This window comes from Pelobates fuscus, chromosome 2, assembly GCF_036172605.1.
Source record: "Pelobates fuscus isolate aPelFus1 chromosome 2, aPelFus1.pri, whole genome shotgun sequence".
In the NCBI taxonomy this organism is placed as follows: Eukaryota; Metazoa; Chordata; class Amphibia; order Anura; family Pelobatidae; genus Pelobates; species Pelobates fuscus.
The window spans coordinates 426,177,415-426,190,350 of record NC_086318.1 but is presented as its reverse complement, the minus strand read 5'-3'; the positions used below and the strand labels follow the sequence as shown (position 1 = coordinate 426,190,350).

The following is a 12,936-nucleotide window of genomic DNA, read 5'->3' as shown; positions in this document are numbered from 1 at the left end:
TATGGACGCTGGCGTCTTCTCACTGTGATTTTCACAGTGAGAAGCACGCAAGCCCTCTAGCGACTGTCAATGAGACAGCCACTAGAGGCTGGATTAATCCAAATATAAACATAGCAGTTTCTCTGAAACTGCTATGTTTATAGAAAAAAAGGTTAATCCTAGCTGGACCTGGCACCCAGACCACTTCATTAAGCTGAAGTGGTCTGGGTGCCTATAGTGGTCCTTTAATAATAACCTACTTTATAGAGCTGGTCATAGATATGTCTCTGCTTGTAGTAGAAGAGAGGCGCAGAAAAAAGCTGAATGCAGACTGAAGAGACATAGAGCAGGGTAGGAAAACCCCGGCACTGAACTACATCTCCCATAATGCTCTTAAGGGCATAATACTGGCAAAGCATTATTGGAGAGTGGCAAAGGTTGCCTACCCCTGACATAGAGAATAGCCATAGAGGAGAGATGAAGATAAACAGGCAGAGAGAGGCCAGGGAGGTCAGTGTGTATTATAAGAGGCCTCCATGTAATAGTGTCGGGTAAGATTTCCAAATTCATTTAAATTATTGGATAATCTTTTAAAAACTATTTTTTAAACGTATTAAAATACAAAAAATGAAATATCAAAAAATTGCAAAATTGAAATGATTTTCATAATATTAAATCCTTAAAAGTTTATCCAAAAAAAAATAATTAATCATTTGGAAAGTTTATCCTCAGTAATCAAACACTGAGCTCAATATCAATGAGGTAAATGGGCTCAGTTTCACCCATGCTTTTCATGAGATAATCTGCACATGTTAAACCACCTTTATCATACTTATATCAATACTGCTAATAACTTGTCAACTGCTGCCGAATCTGTCTGTTATTTATCCATTCACCAACTTGGACTATTATTTTGTACAAATTATAACACGTCTTTGTTACCTTGCATGACAAAAATATACAAACAAATATAAACAATTTATTGGTTAAAAATAAAGAAAAGATATCTTAGGAACACAAATGAAATCCAAAGGTCTGCACTGATTACGATAAAGTGATTTGATCTGATTATTCTTAAACTGCATTGTATTTAACACTGTCCATTACCCCATTTTTCATTTCCCTATGTCATTTCACTGTTGTTATTCTCATTAATGGCATATTACCAAAATAAACTCGCAAATTGAGAAAATGACGAGGGTGGAGAAATTTGAAGGAGTCCGTTTTTTACAATTGTTTTTTTTTTTTTTTTAATTGCTATGTAAATAATATGAAAACACGTTTTTTATGGTTAACCTAGAAAACAATTCTCTAGACAAGATACAAACAGTACAGTAATGTCCATAGACAGGAAAAAAAACAAACAAAAAAAATGGATTCCATTACAAGCTGCTACAACAAACGAAAAGATATAATAATATAGAGCTGGATTTCACTGAAACATAGCGAGATACTGCTCTGTATGGGGTTATTCTCAGTCTATTTAAAATGTGTCACTCAGAGAGGAGGTTGTGATCTGTGCATCTGACCCGTATGGTAAAAATAATTAAATGGAAAATAATATTTCTTTTTACCCGAGGGATGGTAGTATTGCAAGTCATTAGTGAAGAATTTTAAATCTCCATGTATAATTTATCGGACGAAACATTCCTAATTCGGAATGGCAGGAGCAGAAAATAGCCTCATCACTTACCCTGGATTCATGGTAATAAAAATTCCACAAGACATGTTCAGACGGATTTCTCTACCTTCAAACACAAACCTGCAGGAAACCATATTTAGAATAAATGTAGCAAAATATGTAAATAGATGCTATTACTAATGGCATCGATTTTATTTTCGGAATTACGTCACACTAAATAAAACATTAAGCTACTGTAACATTAAATGAATTTTGAGCACACTGTAACATATGTAAATTCATATGGCATGCAATTTTAAACATTTTATTTAATATACAGTTGCAAGAAAAAGTATGTGAACCCTTTGGAATGATATGGATTTCTGCACAAATTGGTCATAAAATGTTATCTGATCATCATCTAAGTCACAACAATAGACAATCACAGTCTGCTTAAACTAATAACACACAAATAATGATATGTTGCTATGTTTTTATTGAACACACCATGTAAACATTCACAGTGCAGGTGGAAAAAGTATGTGAACCCCTAGACTAATGACATCTCCAAGAGCTAATTGGAGTGAGATGTCAGCCAACTGGAGTCCAATCAATGAGATGAGATTGGAGGTGTGGGTTACAGCTGCCCGGCCCTATGAAAAACACACACCAGTTCTGGGTTTGCTTTTCACAAGAAGCATTGCCTGATGTGAATGATGCCTCGCACAAAAGAGCTCTCAGAAGACCTACGATTAAGAATTGTTGACTTACATAAAGCTGGAAAGGGTTATAAAAGTATCTCCAAAAGCCTTGCTTTTCATCAGTCCACGGTAAGACAAATTGTCTATAAATGGAGAAAGTTCAGCACTGCTGCTACTCTCCCTAGGAGTGGCCGTCCTGTAAAGATGACTGCAAGAGCACAGCGCAGACTGCTCAATGAGGTGAAGAAGAATCCTAGAGTGTCAGCTAAAGACTTACAAAAGTCACTTGCAAATGCCAATATCCCTGTTAGCGAATCTACAATATGTAAAACACTAAACAAGAATGGATTTCATGGGAGGATACCACAGAGGAAGCCACTGCTTTCCAATTGCTGCACGTTAACAGTTTGCACAAGAGCACCTGGATGTTCCACAGCAGTACTGGCAAAATATTCTGTGGACAGATGAAACCAAAGTTGAGTTGTTTGGAAGAAACACACAACACTATGTGTGGCGAAAAAGAGGCACAGCACACCAACATCAAAACCTCATCCCAACTGTGAAGTATGGTGGTGGGGGCATCATGGTTTGGGGCTGCTGTGCTGCATCAGGGCCTGGACGGATTGCTATCATCGAAGGAAAAATGAATTCCCAAGTTTATCAAGATATTTTGCAGGAGAACTTAAGGCCATCTGTCTACCAGCTGAAGCTCAACAGAATATGGGTGTTGTAACAGGACAATGACCCAAAGCATGGAAGTAAATCAACAACAGAATGGCTTAAACAGAAGAAAATACACCTTCTGAAGTGGCCCAGTCAGAGTCCTGACCTCAACCCGATTGAGATGCTGTGGCATGACCTCAAGAAAGCGATTCACACCAGACATCCCAAGAATATTGCTGAACTGAAACAGTTCTGTAAAGAGGAATGGTCAAGAATTACTCCTGACCGTTGTGCACGTCTGATCTGCAACTACAGGAAACGTTTGGTTAAAGTTATTGCTGCCAAAGGAGGTTCAACCAGTTATTAAATCCAAGGGTTCACATACTTTTTCCACCTGCACTGTGAATGTTTACATGGTGTGTTCAATAAAAACATGGCAACATTTCATTCTTTGTGTGTTATTAGTTTAGGCAGACTGTGATTGTCTATTGTTGTGACTTAGATGATGATCAGATCACATTTTATGACCAATTTGTGTAGAAATCCATATCATTCCAAAGGGTTCACATACTTTTTCTTGCAACTGTATATATACACACACACACACACACACACGTTAAATGTTACAACATGACTAGTTAGATCATGTTTTCAAACTTTGCTTTGATGTCATCCCTTACATTATTCCCTCTGATGCACAATTTGATGGCACTGTACAAATCCTAGGGTCAGTAAATACATGTCTTGGTTTGTCTGAGATTAATGGGAGTTGGGAGTTATGCTAATGGTGGCTGATAAATGGCTGTCTAACCTCCTGAGCTGAATTACTGGTGCAGCTGTTTTTTGCAGTGTTACTCCTACTAATCTTGGCAGACCATGACATGGATGAAAGGTTAAAGGGCCAACTTTAGCTTAAAGGAACACTATATCTGCCTGCTTGGCTGACATAATCAGAAGAGTTGTTTTGAGCAAATCACAATGGTTTTCCAAAGGATTGACTGAAACTGTCAAGGAGGCAGATCAGGGCCCAAGTCAAACACAGCCCTGGCCAATCAGAATCTCATCATAGAGATGTATTGAATGAATGCATCTTTATGAGGAAAGTTCAGTGTCTTCATGCAGAGGGTGGATGCACTGAATGGCACTCACAGTTTGCAGCACTGCCCCAGGAAGCACCTCTAGCAGGCATGTGAGGAGTGGCCAGTGGAGGTGTCCCAAGGCTGTAATGAAAACACTGCCTTTTTCTCTGAAAAGACAGTGTTTAATGCAAAAATCCTGAAGTGAATGATTATACTCACCAGAACAAATGCTACACAACAAGAAACAAAAGTAATTTATCTCCTAAATGGCTGTGAATTGAGCAGTGAAACTTCAGAGGCATGATCTATACACCAGAACTGCCTCATTAAGCTAAAGTTGTTTTAGTGACTATAGTGTCCCTAAAGGAACCGGAGCTGTAACCATAAAAAATCATGTAATATAAAAGTATTCTAATGGAAAAGCATGTAATAGGGAAAAATAATGCAACCTCCAGGTTCTGAAGACATTTATAAAGCACTTGACTTTCCTTCTCGCGGTTTATTATGGCATATCCGAAACCATGCGATGGAGTTTTTTTACAATACACAAAATACAACGCACTCCTGGGGTCATTGGTGGGAGTGTTTTCACTTTTATAGGGTTCACTAATTTCTCTAACTGCTAGGTACATGCCTTGTTATTACCTTTTCAGTCCGTTACTTGGCGCCCTTGTGGAAGCTAAGACCTTATTACACTCATGGGATCTGCATACCTCATCGAAGGGCCCTGTTGAAACCCTGAATTCCAGAGAGTCCCCAAGTACAGAAATCCATGGAGTGAATATATCTCATAAAATCTAATAAAATCTATGGTTAGGTTAGGATCCGACGGCGGCCTTTGGAGTCGTGACAATATAAAAATATTTCGTAACTCTCCATTACTTTACTTAAAAGAACATCGCCTCAGAGGGGATTGAATAGCACTATACAAATATACATAGGGTCAGTATAAACCACTAGGTGCTAACCTGTTCATTAGCAAGAAAGTACAACAGACATGACCTCACCCATTGAGACTAGAAGAAAGGCATTTTCGCATACAGCAAAGGAAAAAAGGGTTATTTACAGTAAGAACAATAAATATGTGAAATTAAATAGATAATAAAAAAAATGAAAAAACTTGAATGCCTTTTTGCATAAACAGAATATTCAAGGATATAATTGATGAGTTTGTAAACAGGTTGTTAATTAAGAGAAATCTGATTGCCATTATGGAGTCAATAAGTAATTTTTGTGCCATATTTGGAAATGGCTATGATTGGGTTTGTTTGTGCCTTCTTTTGAATCAACAGCATAAAATAATGAATTTCAAGGTTGAACTTGATGGAATTTAGTCTTTTTCAACCTAGATTATTATGTCACACTTTAAGCACCATAACAGCTATAGAGTGCTGTAAGTCAAACGCAAGTAGTCAAACGCATGTCCTCAATTCGGATGCAGAATGAGAAAGTTAATGGACTCAATACCTTATGGCTTGACTATCCTTGGCGGTTTTAATTGAATGGATCTGCGAGGCGATTACAGAGAGAACTTCAATATCAATCCGATTAAACTCATCAAAACAGCACCAGGCGCCGGACTGAGCCATTCCTGAGAAGAACTTGCCCATCATCTAGAAGACAGAATTCCAGTTACAATGATGACAGTGCGAGCACGGATGTCAAACGTCCTAAGTATTGAACACGGTTCATGGGATACAGTTAGCAATCTTATTACTCTCAGACAGCGGAGGGGTGTGTCATGTGTTGGTGGAATCGAGCCCCTCCAGGGCCGATCATATGTCTGGATAGTCATAGCAGCAAATTATTTAGGTAATCTTGGTCACGGGATGGTTGATGGGGCCATGTGTTAGGAGAGTAGAGGCAATGAGAATAGATTCAGAAACGACCATCGAGTTTAGGCAAAAGGTAGAGTAAATGTAGAGAAAAACCCCAGCCAAGCCAAACAAAGCAACAATATTCGGTCTAGTGAATAAATCGATAGCTGCTAACTTTGGCCCTAGATTTGTTCTGAACTCCTTACGGCTGGCCAAGCATTATGGGAAATGTAGTCCAGAAAGAATAGGGTCTCGGGTCACAGAGCTCTAAGTCTAAGGCCTGCAGATGGAGGTGAAGAGCTTCATGAGAGCTTAAATTGTATGAAAATTTGTTCTGTCAAACAGGTGGGTCATTCTGGGTCATTATTAAAGGGTCATTCTGAACAGCATCACTTATTGCATTGTTAGTTATCATTTACTTATTATTATTATTATTATTATTAACTTATTGCATTGTTAGTTCTTACTATTAGCTGATTCCATTCTTAGTTTTTATTATTAACTTATTGCATTATTATTTGTTATTATTAACTTTTTGCAGTATTAGTTCTTATTATTAATTGATCTCATTATTAGGTAATATTATTAACTTATTGCATTATTAGTTATTTAATTATTGCATTATTATTTATTAACTTATTGCATTATTAGTTAATACCCATGGTGCAAAAAGGTGTCCCTTAGGTGAAAGTGGTAAGGTGAAGAAAAGTGACGAGCTAACGCCCCATAACTGTTGGGATTTGTAGGTACTAAACTCCAATATTGTCTAATACGTTACCTTGCCAGTATTAAAAGATTCTCAATTTAAATATTATTAACTTATTGCATTATTGCAGAGCTGATGTCGGCTCTAAGAGTGGCTTGATATTCAACAGATTTGTAAAAAAAAATCCATCTGTAAGGCAGGCACCCAGAGGTCTCAATCAGACAGAGCTCATCTCGGATTATCAGTTTTGTCCATGTTGGATGTTACACGTGCATGCTGCACACACAGCTTAGTTTAATGTTTCTCTCTTCTCCAGGGAGAGAGCAGGTCCGTGGACCATGCATGCGAGCACCGTGGCACATTGCAGTATAGCTGATATGAGTTTACAGAGTAGTGTCACTCATTCCAAATGTTGGGTAGAACTCTTGGGAGATAAACTACTTATTCCATAAACCTTTATTGGATAAAAACAAACCCAGTAGATCAGAAAAATATATGGCCCCTATAACAATACTGATCTCTTTGAATAGCCAATGTGTGCCCAATATGATCTAGTCCTGTCTTGGTTGGAGTCCCCCAAGGCTCGGTCCTTGATCCCCTTCTATTTTCTGCCTCTCTTGCCAGACTTATTACCTCTTTTGGATTCCAGTACCACCTGTATGCTGATGACACCCAGATATATCTCTCCTCCCTGGACCTCTCCCCTGCCGTCCTGCAACGTGTTACTGCTTGCCTTTCTTCCGTCTCTGACTGGATGTCTTCCCGCTTTCTGAAACTCAATCTCTCTAAAACTGAGCTCCTTGTCTTTCCTCCTCCTAATACTGATCCTCCTCTTTCCCCTTTAAATTAGTGGTATCCACATCAGTCCATCCTTGCAAGCGCGCAGTCTTGGCGTCATACTTCATTCTGTCCTCACTTTGAGCCTCACATCCAGTATGTTACCAAATCCTGTAGATTCCACCTTAAAAACATAGCCCGCATCCGCCCCTTTCTTAAACAAGATGCTACCAAGGATCTTGTCCATGCTCTAGTAATTTCCTGCATGGATTATTATAACCTTCTCCTAATTGGTCTTCCCACAAGCCGTTTAGCCCTGCTACAGTCTGTAATGAATGCTGCTGCCAGACTGATTTTCCTCTCCAGTCGGTTCTCTCACACCTCACCCCTCTGTCAGTCCTTACATCGGCTTCCTGTATTCTATAGGAGTCAATTCAAAGTGCTAACCCATACCTATAAAGCACTGAACAATCTTAACCCCTCTTATATCTCTCTATCAGATCTATAGGTATGCCCCTTCTCGGTCTCTCTGCTCTGCCCATGACCTTCTCCTGTCCGCTGCTCGCACCCATATGACCAACTCATGCTTGCAGGACTTCTAGCGGGCGGCTCCCTTCCTATGGAATAGCCTGCTTACCCCCATCAGACTCTCCCCATGTCTTGTAAAGCACTACAGAATCTTTTGGCGCTTTATAAATGGCAATAATAATAATAGAGCAATGCCACTCGATACCTCAATGCCACTCAATACTCTCTTTAACATGAAAGAAAAGTACTATTTAAAAGGATAGCTGTAAAAGAAGCCATAACTATACAAAGAAGAAAAATACTGAAAGTCCACAATTACCTTGTAATCCAGGCCTTCCGAGCAATTAAACACTACACATTGTTTTCCTAAAGCCTATGAGAAAAAAATAGGGAAAAATATAATTCATAATTTACAGCTTTATTTCATAATCAAACACCCCTTTTAGAGAACACTGTGGTTACCATTCCAAAAACTCCTGTCTTAGACCAGTTTTTTAATTGTATGATATATGGAATGGACTGACAGATGGGTAGATGGATAGATGGATGGATGGAGAGATAGATGGTTGGAGGGATGGATGGATAGATAGATGGATGGATAGATGGATAGATAGATGGTTGGAGGGACGGATGGATAGATGGATGGATGGATGGATAGATAGATGGTTGGAGGGACGGATGGATAGATGGATGGATAGAAGGGTGGATGGATGGAGGGACGGATGGATAGATGGATGGATAGAGCGGTGGATGGATGGTTGGAGGGACAGATGGTTAGATGGATGGATAGAGGGGTAGATGGATGGATGGAGGGACAGATGGATAGATGGAGGGACAGATGGATAGATGGATGGATAGAGGGGTAGATGGATAGATGGATGGATAGAAGGGTGGATGGATGGAGGGACGGATGGATAGAGCGGTGGATGGATGGTTGGAGGGACGGATAGAGGGGTAGATGGATGGATGGAGGGACGGGTGGATAGATAGAGGGGTGGATGGATGGAGGGATGGATGGATAGATGGATGGATAGAGGGGTGGATGGATTGATGGAGGGTCGGATGGATGGATAGATGGATGGATAGATGGATGGATAGAGGGATGGATAGAGAGATGGATGGATGGATGGATAGATGGATGGATAGATGGTTAGATGGATGGATGGATGGATGGATAGAGGGATGGATAGAGAGATGGATGGATGGATGGATAGATGGTTAGATGGATGGATGGATGGATAGATGGATGGATAGAGGGATGGATAGAGAGATGGATGGATGGATGGATAGATGGATGGATGGATGGATAGAGAGATGGATGGATGGATAGATGGATGGATGGATGGATAGATGGATGGATGGATAGATGGTTAGATGGATGGATGGGTGGGTTAAGGAGAATTTTTGTTCTCGGACACCGCACTGGCAGCTAATACGTACAATTTCTATTACTGAAAACTGTAATTCTCTTATATGACAGTGAGAAACAGTTGTGTTCACCATCATTAATCACTTCTTGTCCACATCTATCTATATAAGTTAATATTGCAGTATTTATAAATTACTTACTTTGGCTAGATCTTTGACGGTTTCAGTTTTTCCAGTACCAGCAGGACCCGCTGGGGACCCTCCAAGGTGCAGATGTAGAGCAGCCGTCAGTGTTAGCCAGCAACGGTCAGTGAGAGGGGTGATAACCAAACGAGAGGAGCACCCCAGGTACTCATAGCCGTACATAAAGGATGCATTACCTTGTAGTACATAGCATGAGTTATTTTGCTCATTCCACTCGTAGCGAAGCTGCCTGTAAAATAGGAACAATTTGAGTCTTCTTTCCCATCTCTACAATAACAAGCTGTTGTCACAACAAGACTCACAGTTTAGCGAATCAGCCCCAGGATTTTACAGAGCGGGTTTATTCACTAAATTTCAAACTGTACTAAATTAAAATCAGGATTACAAACTTTAGGCTGAACTGGCAAAGCTGTGATTAGCTGAATTGGAGATTTTCTTTTTACATATTAACTATTTTATCTTAAATTTTTCCATTTCAATATCAATTTGATAGAATTTGTAAATTAGTGAATAAGCCCCACGGGTGTGTATGGCAAGTATCATGAAGAAGCAGTTTCAGTATGCAAGAAAAGGACTATTTAATCTTTCAGTGCATTTAGAATGCACAAAATATTGTAAAATACTGTGCTGAAAATTCCCCATTTAACCTCATGATTGTCAGGTATGCTTTTAACATACAGCTTAGCAACACAGTGCGCACACCTTGGGTGCTCATGGGGTTAAGGTCCAGTGCCCTTAGCATGTCATTAGCGTGTGCTCGGAGTGCATTTCACTACCTACAGTTCTGCTAAGATTAATTTAACATTACTTGCAAACCGCCACAATTACAGGGATTTAGTGATAATGACATGCAAATGCTATGCTAATGAGGCATGTGCATACCAGCTTATATTTATCTTCTAACAACCCAAGTGTTCAAATCTTAATGGGACTCTATAATGCAACATTCCATAACTCAAAGGGAGGCTTTATGTCATTTCCAATCTAAATTAAGGTCTAGGTTAATCCTTGAATTGCCACTTTGCCTGCACACAGTTTTATTTGCATGTAATTATTTTTCGGAATGCTACGGCTTCTATTAACTTAAAGTTATACCAGGCATGTCTATATGTTGTGCTTGCCTAACTCATGGCAAAAGCAAAGGATACATTTTGTTTGTCTTTGACATAAAGGTAAAAATACAACTTTGGGCAGATGCATGTGTATTCACCCCAAGTGCCTGTTCAAATTCCCACAATGCATTGCATGCAGCCATACTTGTATTACAAAGCAGCCATTTTGGAGGAGGCAGAGGATAATTTCAGTTAAATATATCTTTGAACACTTCACAGACCAAATGTTTGTCTTTATACTCTTGGTTATAAAGACAATCTGGTCCCTAAATCCTCATTGCCAGCTAACTGCAGAAGTGGAACATTTCATCTCAGTATGGTATTATCAATAGGACCGGGCTGCAATGATGATGTAGAATGTAATTGGTTGTTAAGAGGTTAATCTGTAATACTGGTTAATCTGTAATACTACGTTTTGCCAGCATACACCAAATCTGAATTTGGTTTGAACTGGATTTTCATCATTTTGGTACAACTTTCTTTATCTATAAATGAGTCCATTTGTATGGATTTCTAGAACATTAGCTACCGTATTATATTTTAAGTTAAAGTTGTGTTTCAATGGCAATCCTGAATATAGGACAAAACTGCTAAAATTGGAAGAACCCCCGCCCCCCCCAACCCGCCAACAATGTCCAGTGGCGACAGTCTATAAACTCCCAGCACCTCTCATCTGTTCTTTAGGAAATAAATCTGCTGAAGACTCAGTCAAGCCAGATATAACACTATGGGAGTTGCTATGTGTGATAGAGATAAGGTTATAGAGTCCTGGAAAGCGTCTGCATTAGGAGAATTAGAAACCCTAACTGCTTTACTCTACTCGTTCTACTCCATTTAACCTCCTCATTGCCGGTTATATGTGTAGCTGGGTAGGGCAGAAAACAGCAAGTAGGTCAGTAAAACGTTATACAAGGTCGTGGATCACAATACAAGGTAGATGAAGTGGGATTCGAAGACACCAGAACACAAACAAGGCTATGTTATGGTGCATCCACATACCGAATTAAATAAATGGATCATAGAGAATACATTGTTTTCTTTTTAATATGGTGATGCCTATAGAAGCAGCTACTCTTGGCGTACTTACATATAACCAGACAAGTAGGACAGGCAACCAGAGCTCTTCTGCCAACTGCTTCATCAACGGAGGCAGGAATATCGCAATGTAACGCTAATAAAATTAGCAAATGGCAACCTTGCAGCTATGTTCTACTTTCTAAGAAATATCAAGGGAACAAGCACTTCTCTATGGGGTCTATTAAATAGAGATTTGGAGAATTGACAACCGAATTGAAACAGTATCCTCAACGTTGGCTCTACGTTCTGCAAGTCATTTTCAGCTTGCTACAAATCTCTATAACGTGAATGAACCTATTAAATAAACTAAACTCTTCCACATGGGTGATGCATGGTAAGTCTTAATACAACTGGAGTAAATGTCAAAAAGTATTTGACGTCACAACACGTAACATATATCCCCCTTCGGTGACATATATGGCAAGGAATGCAGTTGTCTACTCATTTCTACCTTATCCATTCAAAATCTTCTGAATTAAAGACCTTCTTCCTTATTAGTACTTCCAAAATATCCCTGCAATGCACGTATAGGGTAAGCAAGGCTTCTAGGGTGGTTTTTTGGTGAGGAATAGAGATATCGAGGGCTATCTCAGCCAGGTCCCCTAGCCGGTTCACCAGGTTGGAGTAGACAACATTCAACTCTTCTTCTGGGTCAGGGGAGCTGAAACTTCTCACGCAATCCTTGTTAAACATTATTTGACTCTGGAGGGAAAAAATTATTAAAAACTGTATTTAATTATTAATAATTTGGCCTCAGAACTCAATATTACTTAGCAGCATACATACAAAGTAGACATGAGTCTCACAAATGTTACTGTTTGTATATACACAATAATTAAATGGTATTTAGTTATTAATAATTAGGAAATAAACTCAATATTACTCAGCAGCATACAGACGACATAGACATGAGTCAATACATGTTACTGTTTGTATATTTACGAGTGGCAGTCATGGTTCCATCATATTCAGAAGATGTTCAACATTTGTTGCAGTGTTTGTTGCTTGTCATTGTTATTCTAGGACAAAACCTGGAGCTTTTCCAATCACCTTCAATATCATGTGATTCTGTGACTTCTCTCTACTTACCACAACAAGGACCACTTGTCCGGGGTGACTTAGCATCCAATTCTTAAATACTGATGGATTCCAGTCCATGACTCCAATTTTCAACATCCTTAAATGAGAAATATTATTTCAAGATTTCATAGCTACTTACAAAGTAAAAAAAAAATTACATCATTGAAAAAAAATGGTCCATCAGTCATACATATGACAGTCCTGACAAATCCACCAATTTTACA

At 39.1% G+C, this 12,936-nt stretch overlaps 1 protein-coding gene across 1 annotated transcript in view; it reads right to left on the bottom strand.

The window, feature by feature from the left end:
• The window catches only part of DNAH14 (dynein axonemal heavy chain 14), a 295,079-nt gene that overhangs the window by 212,909 nt on the left and 69,234 nt on the right, over positions 1-12,936 (bottom strand). The window contains exons 30-35 of the mRNA XM_063441946.1: positions 12,722-12,809; positions 12,084-12,334; positions 9,441-9,672; positions 8,191-8,244; positions 5,511-5,656; positions 1,673-1,741 (exon numbers count right to left, since the gene is read on the bottom strand). Coding sequence (XP_063298016.1) covers positions 1,673-1,741; positions 5,511-5,656; positions 8,191-8,244; positions 9,441-9,672; positions 12,084-12,334; positions 12,722-12,809 — 840 coding nt within the window. The remainder of the gene's footprint in view (positions 1-1,672; positions 1,742-5,510; positions 5,657-8,190; positions 8,245-9,440; positions 9,673-12,083; positions 12,335-12,721; positions 12,810-12,936) is intronic.